We start from the raw sequence: 26,081 nt of genomic DNA, 5'->3' as shown, positions 1-26,081 counted from the left end.
GACAGTTGTTGGTTGTATGCTTGTGAGAGACAAAACTGGCTAGCACCAAGCAGCCCTACTGTTTTCTGATCATATTTCCTTTAGAAACACGCCACCCATAGATTTTTTTTTCCCCCCGGACAGAGAAATCCAAACAAGTTTATCACTGAAAAGAGGGTTAGGGGCTGGTTAATCAGCCATTTGTCTTGGCTGCTCTGGATCTGGGAGTCAAGGGGTCGAAACCAAGCACAATTGGGCCCTTTGGCTTTATCTCAGGTAACTCCCGTCTCTGGTAATTGAACCCACTCCTCGCGGTCAGAGTTCCTGTCACTCATATTCAATGTCTGTCATTACTGAGAAATGCTTCATGTCATATTACACTGACAGAACCACTACGGCAAGGCTAGCAAGATTCCCCCAGCACTAGAGTTAAGACAATGGGAGCCTCTATCAGACCAGTGATGTTTAACATTTTATGTGCTGACATTGTGTCTGTAAGCACGATATAATGAAAGTCTAGTCAATGGGAGATAAAAATTCATACTTTCCTCTCCTCCAGGGGCTGCCAGGCGAGATCAGAAATAAAACAAGTTGGCAGCTCCGACGATACCATTGCACCAGTGCCACAGCAGGCCTTTTCTAAGTGTGCTACGCGGATTTATACACCGACACACTTACAGCCATGCACGCGCGCATGCCTGTTTGTTTTGATGTGGCTGGTGTACAGAACTCACTCGCCCTTGGCAGGGCATGAGTCACTGTCACGGGGTCACTAACCTTAGAGACCTTAGAGATGAAACTCTTCTCGGAACGTATTGGACACTTTCAAGCTATGAAAGGCAGAGAAGGGGAGGCCCAGCAGCACCTTGAACAAAGAATGACTCCATCACCGTTGGAAGTCTCGGGATGAGTTCTGAGAAAAGGATGCGCCTGATAGGTGCTCAAAAGCTCCAAGTCCACTCTGGAGTGCCAGCGACTCTTGGTTTTCAAGGCCTTCAGCCTACCTTCCGAGCCTTACCATGCTGCGTTTCTTCCCACACAGTTGACACAGAACGCTCCATGTTACTCATTCCTCGTCACGCCTCGCACTTTCAGCCCCTGGGCCTCTGCACACCTCCATTCCATTTGGGAAGCCTTTCCCCCACTCCCTCCTCCTTCGGGGCCCACTCATGGGCTTCCTGCTCTACGGAGGTGGCTGATGCCCTTAGCTGTTCATCACCCTCTTCGTGGTTAAGAGCTTGGGCTCTGGAATGACCCTGGGGTAGTCTGAATCCTCATTCTGGCATTTAAGCAGGTTTGTATGCTGTGCCTCAGTTTCCTCAGCCATAAAATGGGGTTAACAGTAGGGTCTACCTCACATGGCTGTTGTGAGCATTAAACGAGATAGCCGTAGTAACAGTTACAATGCTTACGTGGGTTTCAAGACGGTGCCCAGTAGAAAGCAAGCACTCGATGCCTGCTTTAATGACAATGATGGTGATGATAAAACGACGACAGCAAAATACTGTCACTGCTGTTGGCATTCTCAAAGCGCTCTGTTTACATCAGTAATACAATATCTCATTTTCTCTGCTGGTTCCACTGTGCTCTTCCACTTGGCATAGAGCTGTGGGCACCAGCGTCATCTGAGAATTGTCAGAAGTGCAGATTCTCAAGGCCCACCTGGGAAGGGCCTGCAATCCCTGCTTTACACGCCACAAGGTGGTCCTGATGCTGACCCTGAGGACACTGGCCCTGGGCTCGGGCTTGGTGACCTGACTTCCTGCTCTGTCATCCCAGCTCTCTGGCTCCCAACGCTGTGTCCTTGGGGAAGTTACTTAACATCTTTTTGCCTTGGCTTCCCCTTGTTAAAGTTTGGGATGCTAAAAAAAAAAAAAAAAAAATACTGACTGTTGTAATAGTTGAATTCATTCACATCAAGCACTTAAAAATTTCATGCCTGGGCTTCCCTGGTGGCGCAGTGGTTGAGAGTCGCCTGCCGATGCTCAGGGGACGCGGGTTCGTGCCCCGGTCCGGGAAGATCCCACATGCCGCGGAGCGGCTGCGCCCGTGAGCCATGGCGCCGCTGAGCCTGCGCGTCCGGAGCTTGTGCTCCGCAACGGGAGAGGCCACAACCATGAGAGGCCGCGCCCGTACTGAAAAAAAGAAAAAAAAAAATTTCATGCCTGGCACAGAGAAGCACTCAATAAGAACTAGCTCGTAGTAATATTATTTAGGATTAAAAGCATTACTGAATCATGTAAAGCACTTGGATGCTTTAGTAGGAGTTCAATAAGTGTTGCTTCTGGCAGTAGCATTCATCTGATGCAAGCCTCCCGAAGGCCCAGGCCGTGACTCATTCACCCCTGTAGCCCCCAGGAGCTGAGCCCAGGCTTTGCTACCTGGAACTCTACGGTGAATCCAGAGGCCCAGGACCCAGGCTGGCTATTTATCTGGGGTTGGTGCTCTGTTGGCCTTGAGGGAGAGAAACAAGACAACTCACTTCGGCTTCAGCCGCAGTTTTCCCAAGGCCACTAGCCTGTGGGCCAATTGTCTTTTACACAGATCTCTCTCCCCTCCCGGTTCGGAGGCTATTTTCACTAAAGGTCGCACCCCCTAAGCCTAGCAACTTTGGATTTAAAAATCTTTTTGACTTGATATTTTACAGGGAACATGGCAGGCTTAGTGAGTTTAATCTCCCTCTCTCTCTTTTAATACACTGGAGGTGGGACACCTTTTAACCTATCTGACAAAGCTTTAAAAAAGCCTCTGCTCAGAAACTGACTGCAGCCTGAAGCAGAATGTAAAAGCTGGCCGCGAGCTTTCCCACCGGAGGCCAGCCCGCAAAGAGTCACAATCACTCAGCTCTCCTCTGGCAATAAACCAAACTGTATTCACCAGTTCATCTCCCCCTCTCCCCTCCCTGAGAAAATCAAAACTGGCTGAAGAAAAGAAATAGCTCTCCAGCCAGTAATCTGGCCTTCTCTGAATGGTCTGCTTCACTGCTCTCTTAAAATTGCCAGGTACACACTACACCAAGAGTATTAAAAAGCTGGTTTTGCAGCAAAGGAAGGAACTAACCAGCTTGGGAAAAGTTCCCATTTTAGACAAGCGCCAGGACCATAATAAGCAGTCAATGTTGGCTGTGATTTATTAAAAGAGAACATGCTACTACACGTACTATAAATAAGACTCATATAGCTAGAACAGTAGTGAAAACTATAAATGTTAAGTCTAGGAAGGTCTGCTATTTATCCAATAGAAGATAAGATTCCCTCAAACATAAAATCATAAGCTAGAAGCCATCAGCAGTTAGCAGGAGGTCGTCTCTAAGTGTCTCTACAGGCATAGCTAATATCCTGGCAGCAAAAGAATGCAGTGGGTTTTAAAAAATATATATTACATTTAAATCTAATGAATAAATGAACAAATTCCATATCTGATGATGTTTCTACTATCGTTCCTTGTAACAACAGGTTAGTGGTGATTCCAGATTTTTTTCCTACTTCCAGTAGTGGGAATTGAGGGGACCCAAGAATTGAAGAAGCTATCTTTTGATCCCTGGGAGCAACATGAGATAAATCCTGGCAATAGGGAGAGAAGCTGAAATGATAGTGGTATAAAAACAATTCACATTTCTCTCTCAAGGCATTACCACTATCAAACTGGACAAAATAGTATGTCAAGTACAATCCTGGCAACAGGGTCACAGACTCTATTCCCACTACTGCTGTAGAGCAGACCTTGGCTAGAGTCTTAGCCCCTGTCTAGGTCCCCGCGCAGTCCAAGGGTAACCATTTTCTGCAGCCCTACAGTGAACCATGAAAAATTCGGGTAGGACAGTTTCAGATCTCAAAGCACCACTCTCTCTGAAGAATAAAAATGAATTCTAGTTACCAAACCAAGTGGGGAAAAAACACACTGCAAAGATATTTCTTATGCTGAAATATTACATGGCCAAATGTTCCTGTCAAAACGTGGTTTAATTACCTTGGCCCCCGTGCCTCTTCTAATCACCTGTCATTAGCAACAATGCTGCATCTGTTTACACGTCTGTCAGAAATGCCAGCCCAGCTGAAGCCAGGGGAGAAGAAAATGTTTATGGGGCTATGGCCTCTGTTGAAAAAAAGGTCACCTTAAGGCTGACCTGCCACCACCCAGGGCCGTCCCTCAAAAGATAACCTAAGGACAGGACCCCTGAAGCAAACAACGACTTCCTAGGAAACAAATCTTAAATAGGGTAGTTTAGAGATTCTCAGACCAAAGAGGAAAATGTTGGTGATTCATGGCTGTGTTATGCCTCCGCTTATGGCATTTCTGCTTGCCTCCAGAAAATAACACCAGCGATAATGTGTTCTACATTCCAATGTCTTCAGGGTCTTTCCACCCTGGTGCTCTCCTCAACCCTACAAGGTCACACCTGACACCTACTTCTTCCATTAATTCTCCTCTCCTCCTCCGGGGACTAGGTCTGCTTTCCTTGCCACTTAGTAGCTGCCACCGCCTACTCTATTTGAGAGGATTTTCTCCCAGAGACTGGCTTCATAATAGGCCACCGTCTCCCTGGAGTTCCCTTTCTTCCCCACATCCCTAAAAACAAACACGCAGATCCTTCTGTTGTGACGTTTTAGCACATGAACAGCAAGTGGCTGAGCAAATGAGAGAATGAATACATCCTAGGGCTATTCAAAAACCCGTAACACTTAGTTCAAGGCTAGTGGTTTTTTAGGTTTTGACGCTCTTCTAACATGTTAAATTGGTTTCAGTTGAAGTTCTGTCCATAACCATCTTTATTTAATTTCCTCTGAATTCAGTTTCATCATCTATAAAATGGAGGCAGTAGTACTCAACCTCTGTATGATTACTGGGAGAAATAAACACAAAAATACTTATAAAGGCATCAACACAGAGTAGGTGCTCAATACTTGCTAAGCTCCATTTTGACTCCTTTCGTTCCATAAAAACTTTCCCAACTCATGACGACTACTTATTTCAAAGAGCTCATGACTTACTTACTACGGCTGATGCCATTTATCTCACAATCAATTCTGTCTGCTTTCTGATGACTACCTTAAACCTCGATTAGAAGACCTATCACAGCACTGGACACATAGTGGAAACTTTCCAAATGCTTTGTAAATGGAATTTGGATCCATTTCTATTTGGAGACAGCAAACACCATGATGAAATGAAACCTTTACCCCAACCCTAAGATCTGACCCCTCCTGCCTCTCCAGCCCCATCTCACCTTCTTCTCCCCTTGGTCATGCTTCTTACCCTTACTCCTGCTTGGCCAGGTTTCCTCAGCTCCTTAAACATTAGCCTCTGCCTTCTCCTTGGCCCACTAACACTCTGAGCTTTGCTTCAACCAAAGCCCCTGCTGCCGCCCTTCCGGCTCAGCAGCCTGTGAGTTCCATCGTGAAGGCTGCAGGGAGGCCAAGCCGAACACCCTACCCCAGCTGAAACGGTGGAGGCTCTTTACTCCACCTTCTGAAATTTTGAGAATTTTAGCCCTTTCTCGAACCTGTAACAGGGCCCTTCCTGGATGCACGCCCTTTCTGGAGTTCTGCACTTCATTTTTAGGGCAGCCTACCTCCCTTTGACCTTCTTTTCTCTTTGACCTTCACTGATCAGTATGTTCAATGATAGTTATCTCATCATCCCAGGTTTCAAAGCTGCGCAAGGTGCATCATCTTCCCTTAAATGACAAGGTAACGTTGTTTTGTTCCAGGAGAAGATTCAAAACCCTATCCACACTCTGAGGTAGGTTCAGGGAAAAAAAAAAATCATGCTTCTTTTCGAATGAAAGACCCATCCACACATTGTTATGTTTCTGACACAACCCTTAAAAGATGATGTGTCTTTGCCCCCCAGAGAAATCAGAGAACTACGAATTTCCTTTGGCGGTGATTTCAACAACTCTAACTCAACTAACTCCTTAATTCTTAAGATGTGGTCATGTAGATCCATTTTTCCCCCTTTTCCCTTGTCTCTTTGATATTCCAAAATGAGTTAGAGAGAAAACTGTGAACTTTCTTCATATATATCAACAATCGATGAACCCCTTTTCCTTGACAAGCATTAGAGTCAGCTCCCGGGCACTACACTTTCTATAGGACCTTAGCCTTCGTTTTTAAGTTTGACGCTATGGGTGAAGGAAAAAAAATGCAGTTATCTTACAGATGTGCATTGGGGGCAGCTACTAAACGGTATTTTACTAGCTCAATATGGTAAAAGAAATCAGCCATAGCTGGCACCATCACACATTGTTTCAGAAAAGTGCACTGTGGAGAATTGACACTGTACCTATAATTTTAAAAGATTTGCTCATTTAAACCGACCGGCAGCATTTTCTGCCACATAATGGAGAAATTCACAGGATGCTGGGCCCCCTCACGGCTTCTATGGCTATAAAAGCCCCTTCATGCTGGATTTTTTATACTTGGTAAATTAATAGTTTACTGTTCTAAGATTCCCGCATGTTTATATTATTGCTTTTCTAACATAAAAGTTTGCAGTTGTTATGGAAACATATGGTAACATTTGCTGCTAAATTTTAAATGCATTTTCTACCCCTGTTACACACCTGAAATGAAGCCAAAAACTCTCTTTGCTTTACATTAGGCTGAAATTCAAACTGGTCTGGATGACTATAAATGGTTACTGTTTGTCTTGGCTCCTACCTGTATCAGATTTAGACTGAGGAATCTTAGGGAAGAAATTACACGGGATAAAATGGATATTTCTAAATTACAAGGCCTACAATTCCAGTGGCTCCAAATATCAGCTTTCTGTTTCATCTCAGCCTGCCAGAAAGAAAATGGTGGGGCTGGACAATAGAAGATGGACAACATTTACCCTCCAGAGCCAAAGGCTTCTTGTTTTGATTATCCTGGAGGGGAAGGCTGCCGATCCTGATGAGTTAAGTCTTGTTAGCAAATTAAATGGCTGTAGATTACAATGGGGCAAGGCATGAGTTTTAGCCCCTGGCTTTAACGTGAAATGACAAGAGTACGCATTCTTTCAACCCATTTTGTTCTGCAATTTTCCTCTTTGAGCACCTCACAATTCTCAAGTAATTGTTCATGATGACTCCTGGCCCTTGGGGATGTTGGCTTGGAAACTTTTACTGGACAGTTTTCTAAGTGGCCCAATTACCCATTTCTCCGCACCTTAACACCTCACCCAGGTAAAGTTTCCTTGTGCAATGTGACTAGTCATAAATACTACTAAAAAAATAACCGAAGCACTTTGGCTCAGAAAAATATCAGATGAGAATTCTTGCCGGTTTGAGCATCTTTCTGTAATTTTAAGTCAAGATAAACCAAGAGTCACAAAAGAACGTCAAATGTACACATTCAGTCTTGCTCTGGGACCTAGGAGACCTAATTCCTACTTACATCTTGGTCCTGAGGGCTTGATCTTCTATTCGTTTCATTTGTTTAAGAGTTGAGATTAACTGTCACAGGTTAACTCTCTCTCTTTCACCATGCTACTTGCTGAAGAGTTCCATTTTAAGTTTAGGACAAGATTAGACATTGTTTCTATATATTTAAGTGAACGGGTGAAAGAATTATGATGCTTTTCTAAGTATGGAAATATGAGAAGTTGCCAAAGATTGTTTGCTCCCTAGGCCCTTCCTCGTTTGGTAAGTAATAAGTGACATCCCCTAACAGTACATATGCAGAGGCTTCTATGCCAGTAACTGAAAAAATAGGGTTATAATCTTCCTGCCCCCCCTTTTTCATTCATTCAAATAAGGAATTTCAAGTTCTAAGGCATCTGTTCAAGCATCCAGGATGCTAGCTAAGCCAAGGGCTCAGAATATAGACAAAGCAGGGCCCAATCAGTAGTACAGGTTAGAGCTTTCACAAAACATGGATGACTACTGCACTATAATATTATACATATATATATATGTACACACACATATATATATGATATATACAAATTAAATATTACTTACATTATATATATAATTATATATACTGTTACATGTTTTCATGTTTCTCTACCTTTCTTCTTTAGAAAACAGACAGAGGAAAATATTTCTTAACCCATCAAGATGTAGAAAAGGCAATGATTAAAAAGAAGACACCAGAACCTCACTGCTTGGGCTCAAGTCCTGGTTTGGTCACTTACAACCTGTGTTATCTTGGGAAAATTCCTAGCCTTTCTGGGTCTTAGCTACCTTAATTGAGGTAACTTCTGAGTTTCAAGCTATCTACGTATGGGTTGGCATGAAAAGTAAGCAAAGGAAATATGGGGAAAACACTGAGAATAGTTCCAAGAGTCATTAGAAGTTAGCTGCTCTTATTAATGATGATGACGATTATCTTCATCTACTTCATAACTAATAGCATAATTATGATTAAGATGCTTGTCTCTTAATCCCTTCAGTTTGTAAGGTCAGCACTTCCCAACCTTTGACGATGTGATCCACCATCATGATTTTCAGCGATATTCATGAACCACCCTACACTATTATATTTCCAGAATTTTTCTTTAAACCAACTTAAAAAAAGACAACAACTTAAAGACGGACTTTAGTCCTGTCCTCAACAACATGACTTGGGAACCACGGATCCAAATGTCAATCACACTTTTCTAATCTAAAGCAAAATACCTAACCTTTAAAATACAAAGGATTCTTCGGTATATTACAAAATCATCTTCTGTGCCACCTGTGCACTGTGTGTTACACTTCAGAGGCCTCTGGGCGAGGCCTTGGCACATTTTCGAAGGGCACACCTCTGCATGAACTGAGAGACACCTCAGATTTGACAGAAACCACCACCACTATCTGCGTGGACAATACACAGCCTTGTCAAGGGACCGAACGTGGGTGACTGTCACTAAGCTTACTTCACTTAGCGCATATTCAAGTCTGAATCCTGTCTGAATCCTGTCTCGGTGCTGAAGGACTGAAAAGAATTCCCTTTCATTAGCCTAAGTCCCTAGTAATGCGAGCATTGTGCCGATGGGGAGACCGCGAACAGGGGGAGGCCCTTGTGAAAGAAAAAACGATGCTATACGCAAGAGGTCTCCTCCAATCTCTGCAGGCCGGATTAAATGTATTTTGACCCCGTGCTAACCCATTTTCCTGTGATATATTTGGTACAAGAAAAGATTAATTACTTATGAAAATCAGGCGAACATCTCTACAGCAAATGTATTATCGCTGTATAGGACAGGACATAAAGGTTTGCACTTGTACCATTAGCTCAGCTATAATAAATGAGATGCTCTATGTGATGTATAATATGGTAAAGAGAACACAGCTGTTTGCTTCTGTAGGAAGGTGCATAGGTGCACTGCACCTGAGTCTGCAAACACTTAATAAGCCCTCAACAACAAAGCTGCATCCCTCAGAACAGAGATAGCTGAAAACCATTATCCATGGATAATTAACTATGTCAGGACACTGAGGTCCTAACATGAGGTCCTCATAATTCCCCACTAAGGGAAGGACAGTAAAGCATTATTATAATATATTACTGATATTTAATAAGAAGACTGTACTATTTGTGTGTTATTAATGCAAGCTGTAAGTTACAGCAGCATTTGAATTATTCTTGGTTTTTCTGGGCGCTGTATCCTGAAGGGCAAAGCAGCCCTTGGAGCTGAAGAGCTGTAAAGAAATACTTCCATTTGGGATTAAAATTTTAAAGATATAGTTGCAATTTGTTCTATTTATTTTCCCTCTGATCACATGAAGATATCCATGATGGACATTTATCACTGGAAAAGCCATCGCTAAAATGACCAGTGTTAAGGAGGTTCAAAGTTACATGCTGGTAAAACATGTCTAGTGGACTCCTTTGATCTCGAGAAGAGTCCATCATTTTGCTTCCTCCAAGTATCCTGGTCATTTTGAGACTCTCCCCTGTAGCACAAAGTATTTAAATTTCTCTGTAACAAGGCTCTTTGACGCCTGAAGACAAAAGCATCTCTCCATTTATTAAGATGACTTCCTACTGTGTGGGGCTGTTTTTTACCTCATAATTAAAATAGCACCTGAACACAACCATCTGTGAACGCAGATTAAGTTTTTACAAAATGTGAATATCCTTTCATTTTTTTCTGCCAAATTCCTCTAAAACTCATACATAATTTGTGTGACATAGCCTCCCCCCCCAAAAAAGCTTAAATAAACTTCTACTCCAAAAAAAAAGGAGAAGTAGTTAGGGTAAACATTTTGCCTCTCACTGCAACCTTCCATGCGTCAATAAAATCCATAAATTAATGTACAGCTCTGTAATTTGCTCAAAGAATGAATGAGCTGTCAGTCTTTGCTTTCTGTTTCTAAGATTCTGTCAGTTTATGGCAACCCAGAGACACAGTTTGCCGCTTAATTTTCCTCTTCCTTTTTCAAATACACACGTTTTGGAAAAGACGTTATTTATACAAAAGGCTGCCAAGACACTGGGTTAGGATAGATTTGGATATACAGACTATTTCACAAGCCGGTCTTATTTAACCAAAATAAAGCCTCTTTGGGAGTCTTTTGTACAAACTGCAAATCCATAAATGCAGAGATTATAAACATTGATACAGACATTTCTTCCAGAGGGTTTTCCGACCTGATGTTAACTTTACATTAGAAATTCATGTTTCTTTAGAAACGTTGGCTTAGTTTAGTGAAATGGTTCCTCTGGTAGAGTTGGGGCTGTGATGTCAGCCGGGCTCCCTTCTAATAACCCTTATGAAATATTTACAATGAAATTGAACCACGCATGCGTAACAGCTGACTTTCGCGGCAGCCAAGGTTTAGGCTTACCTTTTTCCTTTTATTAAAGGAAAGAAATCGTTTTATGTTTTCCTCTTCTCCAGAAGATCAAACCCACATGTATTTAACAACTTCCCTGACCATACCTAAATGTGGCCATCAGTCTGAGCAATGAAACTGAAAGATTATTCTGACCACATGACATCTTTGTGCCATGAAGGAACAGCTGGGTTCCCCCATGGTGGAGCTGGGGATAAGGCATACACTCGAGGGTGTAATAGGAGAAATGGTGATCACCAGCAGTGGAGTCCCTGCCCTTCCTTCCTGAGAACCAAACTCTTCATTGGATTCCAAACGGCCAACATTTTTGCAGACGCCTTTTTTATGGTGATAATAAGCACCGTATACCCCTCATTCCCTTTCGAAAACTCTCATATGCTTCCTCTGTAAAAGGAAAGATGAAAGACTGCCAAGTTAAAGGCAAAAAGTACGTGCAAACATTTCCTCCAAGCAAGAACTGACATAGAGCAGAACAATGTTACAAGGTCGCAGAGGCAGTACCCAGACTGCATCCTGGTCTCCCGGCCGGGGTCACTGCCTGTCTTCTCTAAAAGTATGAGAAGGTTGCGGGTATTTTTCACTCAGAGCAGGCAGGACTTGCATTCTATATCAGAATCCTAGCCACCACACCATCTAGTCTGCAGACATGTACTGATCAGCCTGAATGACGGGTACAAATCTTGGAATTATTGCTAACATTCAAATCATTAGGAGACTTCATAAACCAACACACACGATCTGAATTTTCCCCTTCTCTTACAAATGTAGGAGACCTAGTAACACGGATCCAGCCTCCTTGCTGCCCACTTCAGATAGTGTGTGCACTTCCCCATTCACTTCAATCCCACCTCCCTGCCTTCATTTGTCTAGATTATCTGCCAGGCCCTGTTGACATTTGAGTCTGCAACCTCTTGTCTGAATTCACTAGAAAACTCACAAGTACCCACGTATTAAGTTGTTTTATCGTTTTGAGAACGAAGAACAGAAGAACACTTCCTTGAGAAAGCCCAGTGGCTCTTCGGGCATGATTTCACCATTTCATGTGCCCTCCTAACTCCTCAAAACCAGGTCTCTCCAGAAAAGATGACAACTCTAATTCGAAAAAAATACATGCACCCCAATGTTCACAACAGCACTATTCACAATAGCCAGGACACGAAAGCAGCCTAAGTGTCCATCAGCAGATGAATAGATAAAGAAGATGTGGGATGTGGGGTGTGTGTGTGTGTGTGTGTGTGTGATGGAATACTACTCAGCCATAAAAAAGAGTGAAATAACACCATTTGTAACAGCATGGATGGACCTAGAGATTATCATACTGAGTGAAGTAAGTCAGACAGAGAAAGACAGATACCATATGACATCACTCAGATGTGGAATCTAAAAAAATGATACAAATGAACTTATTTACAAAACAGAAATCGACTCACAGACAGAAAACTTATGGTTACCAAAGGGGAAAGGGCAGGGAGGGATAAATTAGGAGTTTAGGATTAACAGGTACAAACTACCACATACAAAAAGGTAAACAACAAGTACCTACTGTATAGCACAGGGAACTATACTCAGTATCTTGTGATACCTACAATGGAAAAGAATTTGAAAAACAAATATATATATATATATAAACTGAATCACTCTGCTGTACACCTGAAAATAACACTGCAAATCAACTATACTTCTACTTAAAAAAAAAAATCACAGTACCTAAAAAAGAAGACAAAAACAAAAACAAAAACCAGGCCTCATTCTCTTAGTCATGCAGCCCAGGTATAATGGTCTTCGGGGCCCTTGGTACAAAGGCAAGTACCTGTGTGAACACACAGAACACGCTCCGAAACACACAGGGAGAAATCAACAGCTTAGGGAAGGCCTACTTTACCTACCATGCAGAGCTGTCACCCTGCACCGAGACGGCCCTGCTCGTGTTTGCTTCACTCAGACTCACCCTGAGATTTCCACATGCACGCATACTTTCTTAATACGCCCTCTCTGACACGGTCTGTTTTCAGTGCCGCTGGAAGATGCTGTGCTTAATACGGCTCCCAATTCTCAGAGGCCCCCTCAAAGCTTTTAAAGCGAGCATAACATGCGGAATTTCAAACGAAGAACCAACAGCAGAAAGATCATTTACAGTAACTATACAAACAAGCTAAATGAAAGGCTTGTGTTCAAGTCATTAAAAATAATAATGCCAAAGCCCCGAGGGCTGAAATGTAAAGCTTCTTAGTGTGAGGAAACAGAAAAGGAGGGTGTTTATTATCCCAATAAGAAAACCTGCTAATTTATTTAGTAGGCAATTTTAGGAGGACGTTTGTTCACAGCTCAATCTCACTTGATCAGATTGGATAAAAAATAATAACCACAAAGAAAATGCCTGTTGACGCCAAGGGCTTTGGCCAGACGGGCATCACCCGGAGAGGCCAGCGCGAGGCTGCTGGGAGGCACGGTCCCTGGTGCCTCCCGCCTCTCTCCTCCCGGGCTCTCCGGAACCAAGCCCAGAGTTAGTTATAGAGTTATCTCTCTCACACTTTGCAGATGATGCCTAACTCAAGACAACAGAGAAGAGGCGAGGTCTCCGGACCTGCCCGCCTACAACAAGTTTCTGTAAAGTAATGAATACAGACAGCTTGGGGACCGTTCACCTGTGCTGCCTGCCTCTTCCTGCCTGCAAAGTGGAACCACCAGGGATTGGCAGAAGGTACTTGTCTGACAGGGCCAGGACAGCCTTCCTCCTCAGTGACAGCCTGGGCCTCCCCTCTTAAACTTGACCCACCGTAATTCCTTCACAAGGCGGCAGCGAGGCAGCTGACAGTAGCAGCTGCAGCTCCTAAGCGAGATGGATGGAATTTTTCATAACTGGTTCACCAAGTTACATTTTACCTTCAAGATAATTTATGAGCTGCTCCGGAGCCTTGAAAAGACAATATGCTTGCCATAAAATTAACTGTAACAGTCTTGTAGGTTATAATTAACACTGGGAGGGTGGCACCAACTGGATGAAACACATGGCATAATTGATGGTGAAACTGGAAAGGGGCAAGCTAACAGTATCATCACGGCACACGCCGCCTTAGCAAAACCGATACTTTTCCAGGGGTTAATTACAATCGCCTTCCAGGTCTCCTTGTTCTGGGAGGCAAGAGGCCAGAGCTGGCCAGGGAGCGGGGGAAGATTTTGCTGGCAAGGCCACGGGGCACCTGGACACGGATGCAGAGACTGTCGGCAGGCTGGAAAGAGAGGCAGGTCGAACCCAGAGCAGGCCGAGAATCTGGGAAGGTGCTTCCCAGAGTTCAGACCGGGCCCTCCACAAGCCTGCCTCGTAGACATGACTTCATTTTCTCAGTAAACTGCATCTTTTTCAGTGAAGATAAAGATCTGGGTGAAAAGAAGGGAATCAGAACTTCCAAAATGCCCTCCCAAGGCTTACGATATTCGTTCAGAATACAATAGAATGGAAGCATTTCAATTTACGTGGGCATATCTTTGTAAAAACTCAAGATGGCCCACTAAACCTCAAGTTTATTAAACTACAGAGTAGCACCCTGTCCAGAGAAGAGGATGGACAGAAAGCTAGTAAGAAAAGGCGTGTCAATCACTCCCCTCTCGGAAAGAAACACTAAAGCAGCCTGAGCTATACCACCAAAACACTTAATATTCCTAAAACACCCAGAATCACTCAAGTAATTTCAGGAAGCAAGTTAAGGTGACTGATCTATTTTTGTTGCTTGATTTGTCTGTTTTGTTTTGTTTTGTCCCTGGGACAGATGGTGAAAATCATTCTGATAATGATGCAACAGTGTCCCCTACAGGCCGACAGAGCTATTCCTCACCCCCTCCGTGCCCCACCCTGCCCTCGCTTCCTCAACTGGAAGCCAGAGTTAAGCTTTTATCTAGAACCCGGAATATACCTGACAGAGGAAAGTTGTAAAAATACACTGGGGACACCCCTGAGATAAAATAAAATTACTGCTCTTCATGTGCGGGTAAATTGTTCCCCAGGTATAAACATACTGTACAGCGGTGATTAACCCATTATGGAGAAGATAAATCCTACCTGTTCAGCCTAAGGGAATCTACTCCAATCCAGCCTTGACTATAACCCGGCTCCGAAATTCCTCCACTTAGAGGATTTACAGATTCTTGGAGGCTAAACTTTGAGTTCTCATCTGGGCCCCTACACTCTTCCACCTCCTGAAAGATTGTAACCAGTATAAAAGAGATACATAGCTACAAAGGTAGTAACTTTCCTTTACAAGGTTTCTGGTAGGGAGATTTATAAGTATGAGCTGGAAACTACTTCCTCAGAGAGAGAGAGAGATGCCTCCACAACTAAAAAGTGTGGAAACGTTGTTTAGGTACCAGAGGAAATAAACATTTACAGGACACACGCCTGCCTATCTCCACGCTGGGAAGGATCCTGGCAGGTTTCTAACCCTTACACTGTGAGGACCCAGGTCAAGCAATAAGACAACACGCGAGTGGCTGACAGAGAGGAAAGCCTTGCTACTGCTCCGGCTGTGGCCACACAGCACAGGTCTGAGCTGGTCTGTTTTGGCTTAAATTCCATTCTCCACTACCTACTAGCTGTGCTGCCTTGGGCAATGACTCTGGCAATCTCTCTGCCTCCCTTTTCTCACCTCTTCGAGCATTTACGGACTCTGTCCGGCGCTTGGTGAGTTCTCACTAAATGTTAGCTGCTAGTATGGCTAAAATTCGGACAACTGCAGATTTCAAGGACGGTGGAGGTAGAAAGGTAAAAGCCAGCAGGAGTGACACTTACCCCACCTTTAGTGACTCCCTGGGATCTAACTTAGAGGGTCACACCTTGTCAGAGCTGGAAGACGTCTTCGAGGTCACTGGATCAAGCCACTTCTTGTGTAGATGAAGTTGCTGACATCCAGTGTCTGTGACGTGCCCAGAGGCTAGAGCCAGCTGGAGATGGGATTCAAACTGGTATTCAGACCTCTGTCTGTCAAATTCAATGTGACAGTCCTTACTTAGGACAGGGCCTGACACAGGACGAGCTCTGTTTAAACGCTCCTTCCTTCGCCAATTCAGCAATATCAAGCCCATACCATGAGGCTTGGATTTTACGTGGGGCACTCTCTCAAAGGAGAGGCCAATTTGGGTGAGTCTGGCTCAGACTGTTGTTCACTTGTTTGTTGTGATCTGAAGAAGAGGCGTAATTTTTTATTGAGCGCCTAGTATTTGACAGGTGCTTGCTCTAGGTGTTTTCCATGGAATCCCATAATCGGCCCTATGGAATAGGTTCTATTATTATCCCCTCAGGCAAGTTACAATGAGAAAAATTGAGGTTCAGAGGGGTTAAGTAACTTGTCAAGTTCATTGTAACTTTCCTGGAGTCACAGAAGTGGATCCAAGATTCAAACCCAAGCCATCTGACTCAGCATCTATGCTCCCAACCTCTATACCATATTCATAAAATTTACTCTGGAAGAAATCATTTTTTCCCCCCATTTAACATGGAGAACTCTCTGGAGAGAAGATCGCCCAGAATTTATCCTATGACCCATAATCACATATAGATTTCTCCCCTATTTCTCACTCACACTTGGAGACAGGCAGCTCTTACCCACTTGTAGCCATCACAGTCTCACAATGGAGCAGGGCTCCTCACAAAGGTCAGGCATGTGATGAGTCGCACAAGAACACTTCTGGAGAACTGGCCCCTTTCATCCCTGGGACAAGGGTTTCCCCCAAATCCTGACTTAATCTCTTGCATTGCATTATTAAGACTATGCTGTTTTCTCGCCTAGTGAAGTGTTACTCAGCTCTATAACCTCAGGGCCTACAATAGTGCCTGGTACCAGGTAGGCACGCGACAAATATTGCGGAATCAGTGCATGACTGACAGCACACTCACAGTAACCATGACCACCATCTATCAAGTGCTGGAGTGCATTGTCACTTGGAATCCCCCCCAACACCAATGAGATACGTACACCTTCTCCCGTTCGCTTTTAAGAGATATTTGTGAATATAATGTGGCCTGAATTTAAGGCTTCCTTAAAGTGAAGACCTTTAAGGTGACACATCTTTTGTTTTAAAGTCACTGGGAACCCAGGTGTGGACTATCTAAGGAGAAATTAATGCTGTGGACTCCCAAGGACGGTGAGCCTCAGAACACTGATATTCCCTTAATAGCTCACAAATCTGACCCATTAGAACTAGAGCTGCAGGTTTCATAACAAGTGATCACCTTAGGAGGAGGATCAGAAGAGAAAATGTTATCTCTATCTCAACTGAATAACCACATTTTGGTTCTTCCGAGTCTTTGAATGGGCAGGACATGGCAACTACGCGCATTTTTTAAAAAAGAAACGTTCAGAGTTCCACTTAGGAAAACACTTTTTGTCATTCCACTAGAACAGAAGCTCCATGAGAGAAGAATTCTCAACAGTTTTGCTCATCGCTGTGTTTCTAACTGCCCGAACAGTGCTTGGCAAATAGCTTGACACTTAATAGGTATTTGTTGAATAAATAAATGAATGAATCCATGTTTTCTCAAAAGCTGAAGAAGCACTGCCTCTAAGAAACAGCCAGCAGCCACGCATAGTCAGAAAGCTGCCAGGAGCGGGGCTCATACCGAAGCCTATGTGTTGATTTTATAAATGAGATGCGCAGAAGTCAATTGGCTTTTGTCCCCGTAAAACTGTTCAAATAATGACAGTAACAATGGTAATAACATTAACAACACTTGCCTCCTTAAGATAAGTTGCTGTATCTTGGAAAAAAGGTAACCCTATCTCTAGACTCATTTAATCCTGGCTCTAAATTTATACAATGTTTCAATTCCTACACATTTATGAGGAGGTTTTATGGAGTTATCGGATTTTATGGAGTCATCTGGTTCAGAGACACAAAGGACATTCCTCTGTGAAGGGCAGCGGAAAGCAGAAACTGCAATTATTACAGGAGACGGGGCAGATGCATTAAAAAAGAAAGACATGGATGGCAACTAGCCGGCCACAGCCTCCCTGCTGATCCCTGGAACCTTCTTCGTTTACCCCTCACTCCCACCCACGATGCTGCACACAAACTTAGCTCATTGCAGGAGACAGCTACTGAACTGGAAATGCCACAGCTTTTGGTCCCCAAATAACCTGGCCTGAAGCAGCAGCCACTCTCTGTGGCATGAATGACAGCAGTTGACATGGTCAGATGACTCACCACGTGCTGTCTCAGAAGATAATTACATCAGTCTCATCATCCCATAGCCCATCCTCAAGGCTGGTGGTTCCACTTTTTGTGACCACAACTTCTAGGATGGAAAACAAATTCTGGCCCCCATGCCTAGTCGCCAAGACTGAGCCCATCACTGTACTGATACCATCAGAGCCATATCCGGATGTCAGCAGATAACCAGCAGGGAGCAGCTGTCCTTTGAAATATGGACTCGAAGCCATATTTAGCCTCGGCTTTGTCCCTCCTGGCCTGAAACCTATTCCTTTATTCAGAGAAATGCCCCTAGGGAGGCCTTTCCCCCTGCCCCTGTTCTTCCTTTCTTCATTCATTCTATTTCACTTCCAGGAAGGGCAGGGACTCAGGAATGGCTGGCTCAGGGAGGAAACCATGTCTTTTTGTCCCGGACCCAGCTCAGTTCCATGCTCTTCACTCCTGGGCTCTTCCTCAAGTACCCAAGTCAGCCTGTGCCCATGGCACCCTCCCTCCCTCATGCTGGAAGCAAGGGTCAGAGGTGCTGTGTTGGGAGTTAAATACCAGAGAAGTGCCTATCAGAGAGCTCTCCTTACATCCAGTTTCAAGTTTTCCACCGCTGGCAGTGTCTCAAACGTTCATTCCTCTTCAAATTAAGAAGAAACACATACGTACTTATAAATACAGCAGTGGGCTGAGGAGAAAGCTGTTTTTATTCAGTCAGCCACTGAATCAAACTGAGTGCCAGGCACTGTTCTAGACATAGGGGATGTGACATGCTCAGGCAGCAAGGATGTGGCTCACACAGGGCACCGTTCTAACGGAGGAGACAGCTTAAAGCTATGCTGTGCAGGTTTTATAGTTGGTGCACAGCCAAATACCCAATCTCAAGGAGCTTACATTCTGGTAGGAGAGACAAAAATGTAAACACAGAATCAAGTACATATATAATACATGTTGGGTTACTCCTTCTCATAAGCTTCTATCAAACTGTAAGTTCCTGGGACGAGACTCCATTGCTAAATCATTCTTCCGTTTCCCACAGTGCCACACACAAAAAAGAATGAAAATCTGCATGCTAGCCATTGTGTTCTTATTATTCTCCCCTTGCCCTCCCCTACATTAAACTATAAATTATTTCAGAGTTGAGACTGTTTCATACTCATCTTGCCACTTTGCACAGCATCGAACACAGTTAACTTGTACATAACAAGCACTCAGTAAATAATAGTTTATAATTGTGAAACTGGACTGGGCCAACCTGTCAGTTTTGAATAGAACTCAATCCTGCCAGGAGACAAGAGGAGAGACCAGATAACCATGGAGAAAACAGTAATGTGCTGGCCTTAGAACCAGAGTTGATCCACAGAGTCATTTACACAAACCGTTAGACTTGTTGCACCCAGATCAGGGTTCTGAAGCTGATTCGCTTAGAAAAGTAAATCCTATTCATTACAAGGTCAGGGTTATGACAACTAGATTTTGGAGCCCTAACAAAGGTGTCTAAAGTGGATCCATCCTGGAGGTAAGGGGTGATGGCTGGGGCTGTGGAGGAGAGCAAGATGGTCAATAGGAAGATGTTTGGTTGTTTTACTGGTCTAGAAAAGATGCTAACTTGGCAGTTTTTTTGAGAAGCCAAAGCCCAATATGGGGAAGACATGTCTTATAAAGACGTCTAGGTCTAGAGAATTACTTTTAACTCTCAGAAGGAAGTAGTTCTAAAAGCTTTGCTAAGAAACTGCCATAAACATGTTTAAAAAACTTTTCTCAGTACCATTCTAAGCTCCTTGGACCCAAATGAAGTTGTCTACTACGGGAATACAGTAAGCCCTGTTTGAGCCTAGAAGTTAAGAACTTAGGTGGAGAGTTTCCACTTAATTAGGCTACATTCCTATCCAGTGTGCAATGCTCAGAGATTCTACAATGAAAGAAATGAAAGACAATGGTAGAAGGGAGAAGTAGGGGGTCTACAGAAACAAACAAACAAAATATGCACGTGGGCCGCCTGCAAATAAATCAAGGGCCAGGCCTAGCCATGGAAATGGAGAGATGGGCACAGCTGCATACTCATGCCAGCTTCGTCTGGAACTCCATCCATCTTATTAGCCAGATACCCCTAATAGGCTCGTGACTTCCTTACCACTTAAGGGATAAGTCCTTAAGTCTGTCATGTTTGAAAATCTCCTAATAAAAAACTAATGGTGTTAAACAAGCACATGAAAAGACACTCAACATCATTAGTCATCAGGGAAATGCAAATCAAAACCACAATGAGATAACATTAGGATGTCTGTAATCTAAAAAAGGTAAAAGGACAGGTGTTGGCAAGATAGTGGAAAAATCAAAACCTTTGTGTACTACTGGTGGGAATGTCAAACGGTCTTATCCCCAGCAGTTGGGGATAAGAGTCTGGCAGTTCCTCAAAAAGTTAAACATAGAGTTGTTATGTGACCCAACCGTTCCAGGCCTAGGTTTACACTCAAAGAAAGTGAAAACATGCCACTCAAAAACGTGTACATAAATGTACATAGCAGCATTATTCATAAGTGCCAAAAAGTGGAAACAACCCAAATGTCCATCAACTGATGAATGGATCAACGTAACGTGTTCTATCCATACAATGGAATATTTTTTTGGCAATACAAAGGAATGAAGAACTGATACATGCTGCAATGTGGATGGACCTTGAAATCATTACGCTAAATAAAAAAAGCCAGATACAAAAGGTCACAAATCATATGATTCCATTTATAGAAAATGTTCAGAACAGGCAAATCTATAGAGACAGAAAGTACAACAGATTAGACAGAAAGTGGTTGACAGCGAGTGTGGGGAGAAGGGGAACTTGAGAGTGGTTGTTCACAGGTCCAGGGTTTCATTTTGGGGTAATGGAAATGCTCTGAAATTGAATAATGGTGATGGCTGTTCAATCTTGTGAATATACTAAAAAAAAAAAAAAAAAAAAAAAAAAAAACCCACTTAACTGTATACTTTCAAATGATTAATTTTATGTTATATGAATTACATCTCAATTTGGCTTCTCAAAAACCCCCGAATGGCCTGGCGTTTGCCTTATTTTTTGTATTTGCACCTTACTGAGCAAAAATTTAAAGGACAGTGCTTTAAAGGTAAAAGGCACAGTTCGTTCTAGAAGCGTTCCTCAGCTCCCCGAGTTATCCTTCACCCAGCTTTCTGCTCACTGTAAATCCCCATGGACATACACAGTTGAGTCAAAACCTCTGTAAATCTCCATGGACATACACAGTTGAGTCAAAACCTAAGATGAAAAAATGCTACCTTTGGGTAATGTTTAGAAGGTTTTTATTTCTATTTTAAACACAAGTATTGTCTGGGTGAGGCTTGTATGATACAGACAATAGAGTTCAACATAAGGGATTTTCAACAGTACGGCAATGCTAGACTTCAGAGACATCTACAGTTAAATACTTTCCTGGGAGGGCAAGAGCAACATGCCACTCTGTTGTGGTCACGAGGGCTCCACCACTTTCTTTTCCACTGCTTTTCACAGCTTCTTTCTAGGAACTTGCTAAATTCTCATCCCCAGACAAATTCTTAAATTGGCCGCTGAGCACAGTTTAAGAATTTATCTCATATACAGCACCTCACACGGTATTTTGTATATAGTAGGCATACAAAATATACAAAAATGTTCATGGAATAAAATCGTTCTCTTTCAGATAGTAGAGGCATGGCATGTGCCCCCGAAGAAGAGCACGGAGATTTGTGAATGCCAATGTCACTGGTCAGAAACCAGGACCCTCAATGCCCACAGGAAGCTGGGAGAGAGCTTTAAATAGATTACTCTTATCCATTAACAAGTAAGGGAACATATAGCTTGTGACCGACCCATTGTTGGCACTAATGAGCATCGCAATGATGTTTCTTTGAAAAAGGAATAAAGAAAGGAACAGACTATCTACTCAATTAACATTAGGTGCTTTCTTATTTTTTACAGAAGAACTGCCAAGTGTGGTAGTAAAACAGTATGCAAGAGTCACATGTATATTAAGTACCGAAAAAAAAAGAAAAAAGAGTGTATAATCTTCAGTGGCCAGATGCTGAAACAGATCACAGTTTTTTTGTAAAGCGTTTTTGCCAGTGTTTGACTTAGTTACATTCTCTAGACTATGCTCGCAAGCAGGACAAAAATAATTTGCTTCTCATTGTGACCTGTGCAAAATAAACAAAGGCGCTGATTTTTCCTATTTCTTATTTAGAAAAACAACTCAGGCCTGGACATTGAACTGTACCTTTTCTTTAGTGCACTTTTCAAATGATAATTTCTTTCACTGTCACCATTAAATCTTAATCCATTCCAGCTCCTTGCATGGGTCACTGAGTCTATATGTACTGCTGTTATTTTAAAATGTTTCCCCTTGGTAGGGAAAGAGGGGGAGAAAAGATGCTGAGGGCCAGATGGGCCTCTTCACAGTTCATTTATCAAACCTAATACATCGGGCTCCACCCTCCTCTCACTCACTACTGCGGTTAAACTTCCATATAATTTGGTAATCATTTTCATTATCAGAGAGTGACCCTAAAGCAGCCTATCCGGAGACACCCAGCCCTTGCAGCTGCTCTTTTTCTGCCTCTTCCTACAGTAGACCCTAAGAACCTCCGAGTTTATTAGCTGCAGACTGACCTTTGGGCTGCAGAGGTCAAGAAGGGGTCAGATCAGAGGGCTTGCCCAGTTCTTTAAAAGCTATAACAAGCTGTCCATCAGGCAGAGTGGACTGTATAAACAAAGCCAAATCTTCAGAAATTCTGTACCACTTCTGTTAACACTTACCCTGCATTCACACGGCTTCTCCCGAAGTGCTTTGGATCATTCAACTCTGGGGAAGTGAATAGACAGCCCTAATAAGTCTATTTGGAGAGGGTTGTTTATGGGATTACTGGGCTTGGGGAAGGAAACCCACAGCACTCAGATGTGCCTCTAGAATCCCAGGGTTGTGTGACACTGTGACAAACTCAGTTACCCCGAGTCACGCAGAATTGACACTTCCCTCCAAAAGCTAAATTACAGGGAACATATGCTTTCAGTTTAAGAGACTTCAGTGAGTCCCAAACAATGGCTCGGCTCCTGGCCGAGGAGAGAGAGACAAATATTTTAAAACCAAGTTACAAGTTGCACTTAATATAGTCTCCCTAATATCATTAACATAAATGAACCTACTGAAGTGGGGGGAACCTTTACTACAACAGACCTATACTAAAGCTACCGCCAGCTGTGGAGTCTCAGGTGACCTAAATTTCTCGAAGTTGTACTCTTCCTAATGCGTTCTCTAACGTGCAATATCAGGTAATTAGAGTCATCTGCATTTAACTTTCAGAGGAAAACATGTCTGTTATCTAAATCTAAAGGATCCCCTGATAGCTTTGATGAAAGTAAAATACTGTAACCCACTGCTTGGCCTTTGACGAGCGCTAATTATTATCTCTCAAAGCACATTTTTCCTTGTGTAATTCCAAGGTACACAATAGGCCAACGTCTGAAACACTGGCAGCTCGGTCAGTGCTGCAGTGGGTGTTTTATAACTTTCACCACCACACGCCCGATGGCTACTCGAGGCGATGCCCGATTCCAGACGGCCAGAGGAAGCTTTGATGAGGAAAAGAAAGGTGTATGGTAACTGTCTGTTTATACAGATGATATGGATGAGTCTTTTAGATAGGTCACCGGGATGGGAAACATCAAATGGCGCTGGTGAAGGGGTAGGGGGAAGGATTATGGTTATTTAATACTCTGAGGACACTTCCTTCTGAGCTCTCAAGACACCACCCGCTTGAAATCTTCTTTCAGGTGTTTAGTTTTAAGGAGGTCTGCAGAGTGTCAGCTGCTAAGCCCTTTCTTGTCTCCTCCCCTACCACAAAGGACTGGAGAAGTTTTGTTTCAGATGCTAGACTACATCAACTTCAGCTCCGGCACCAGCTCCTGATTAAACTGTTAGCAGTTAAGGGCCAGAAATGCTGAAACCAGACTCCTTTTAAACACGCCATCTTGGCCACGCTGTCTGATGAGCTGGTGTATTAGGAAATTATTGTTAACAAACCAAGTGCACTCAATAGAAGACATCCATTCTCAACGTTTCCTCTAGCTGTGCTGTCTTTGGAGGGGTTGGGGGGATGGGAGAGAGTTTACAGGGGGCTCGCTCTCTCTTTCTTTCTTCCCTTCCTTCCTTCTCTCTCCCCACCCACCCGCCCACCTCTTTCTTTATCCCTTTCCTATTTAGTAAGAACACCAGGGAAATTCCCTGGCGGTCCAGTGGTTACAACTCCACATCTTCACTGCCGAGGGCCCGGGTTCACTCCCTAATCAGGGAACTAAGATCCCACAAACCCCACAGCGCAGCCAAAACAAAACCAAAACCAAAAACTAAAACAAAAGAAATCACCAGGGGAAAAGATATAAAAGGTCAAAGAGAGAGAGAAGCCTCTTAGATGTCCCCTCATGGATATTCCGCTATTTAATAGAATATCCATACTTGAGTGAATATACATATTTAAACTGTAATACAAAGAAAATGTTAAAATTAATTATTGAAACTTCAATTGAAAGTCATTTCACGACTGTAGTTGAAACTGTCATTTACCCTGACCACACTACAAAAAAGGGGGCAAGGGGAGAATGTCATTGGGAATTTTAAAATTATGGTTTCAATGCAAGTCTAAATTCAGAGACAATACACATATGTGAAAAAGCAGCTTTCTGATACCCAATCCGAATGGACAGTTCATCCTCTTAACTCTCCTTCCTTGGAAAATGCTCCTCTTCAGGCTTGTTCAGGCAAATCTATTTTTATGAGAACTGTTACTAGTAAAGCCATCAATGATTGTAATTCTGTGGCATGAACTCATTTGGAGGATATCATGGCTATCAATAAATGTTCTTGACTCCCAGGCACACAGAATTTTTAAGCATCGAATAAGACTCTGACACAAAATCCAGCATCATTTTCCTGATTCCTCTACCTCTTGCTTAGAGACAGACGGTAATTCAACAATACACATTATGCATCTGAAGGATAACTAACATTTGAGGGAACTGGTTCCAGGTTTCTACCAACCAACCAGCCGCTGTGCGAAGAAGAGCAGGGTAACGTGGCATTTAGTATGCAAGCACCAATTCTGTAAAACCTGATGGTCTGCAGAAACTTGCTACCAGTTAACAGCTTTCTAACCACAGCTAAGTCCATGTGCAAAGAAACTGGGCTGAAGCCAAAGTCATTTCTCTATGGTCAGTTCTGAAAATGGGGTTGTTGAATAGACTAAGTTCAAGCGATCTGTCTCCCGAGTGATGTAAGAGTACCGTGTGGATTTCCCAGACATCTGCTCGAACTAAACAGCAATGCTCGTCTTTTAGATGGTTGATTAAAAGGGTTCTCCAACATCAGGTACTTAAATTACCGTACTCTCAAGATGCAAACATTTCTGCTAAATGTTATACTCGGGGGTAAATCATACATGCACGCAGATGACATCACGGATCATTACAATTAATGTTAGGTACCATGTGTAGGAAAGCTAACTTTGGCTGAAAGCATCTGTAACTTGCTTCTTTTTCGTGGCCCTTCCAGAGAGAGGGATGAGACCAGCCGTCAGGAAGGGATTAGCCAGAGAAAGCTCTTGTTTTCCAGGGACAACAAATCCCATTTCGTAATAAAACAAACCTGGCATGCCATTCCCTCCTCAGGTTCTGGCGAGCGGTGAGTGTGGCAAGGATGGCCGTCAAGATCTCATTCCTTTGTTCTACAGGGGTCCCCTCTCTTCTAACTTCCCGAAGCACAGCATTTGTCTAGAAGAAATGATCCCCCAAAAGAGAAAGAGAAAGTACAAAAATTAATAATAAAAAAAAAGCCCATAAGCAAATAAGGGCAGTAAATCAATGGCTTTTTTATTATAGTTCCCCTGCTAACAAATCAATACAATAAATGATGGTCAAAAATGGCCAGCATATATTTTGTGTTTAATCAATGTACATGGCACACAAGGTAAACTCTAAAGCTCCATTGCCTTAAGTAACACATCAAGATACTGTGCATCCTCGTTCTAATTTTCTCAGTGCACCAATGGCTTTTTTATCCTGGGAACTGCCTACCACGAGCTATTATTAGAAATGATTTTCACGTACAGT

General features: G+C 43.1%; 1 protein-coding gene across 7 annotated transcripts in view; it reads right to left on the bottom strand.

The window, feature by feature from the left end:
* The window catches only part of FTO (FTO alpha-ketoglutarate dependent dioxygenase), a 377,562-nt gene that overhangs the window by 137,721 nt on the left and 213,760 nt on the right, over positions 1–26,081 (bottom strand). For 5 of the 7 annotated variants that reach the window (XM_032612139.1, XM_032612143.1, XM_032612142.1 and 2 more), the window contains exon 8: positions 25,618–25,742. The exons of 1 other annotated variant lie outside the window; for it this stretch is intronic. In XM_032612139.1, coding sequence (XP_032468030.1) covers positions 25,618–25,742 — 125 coding nt within the window. Of the gene's footprint in view, positions 1–22,736; positions 22,783–25,617; positions 25,743–26,081 lie in introns of all 7 variants that reach the window. One more of the 7 variants, XM_032612144.1, reaches the window with a different exon arrangement.

Source organism: Phocoena sinus, chromosome 19 (genome assembly GCF_008692025.1).
Source record: "Phocoena sinus isolate mPhoSin1 chromosome 19, mPhoSin1.pri, whole genome shotgun sequence".
NCBI classification, from domain to species: Eukaryota; Metazoa; Chordata; class Mammalia; order Artiodactyla; family Phocoenidae; genus Phocoena; species Phocoena sinus.
This window is presented reverse-complemented; position numbering and strand designations above follow the sequence as displayed.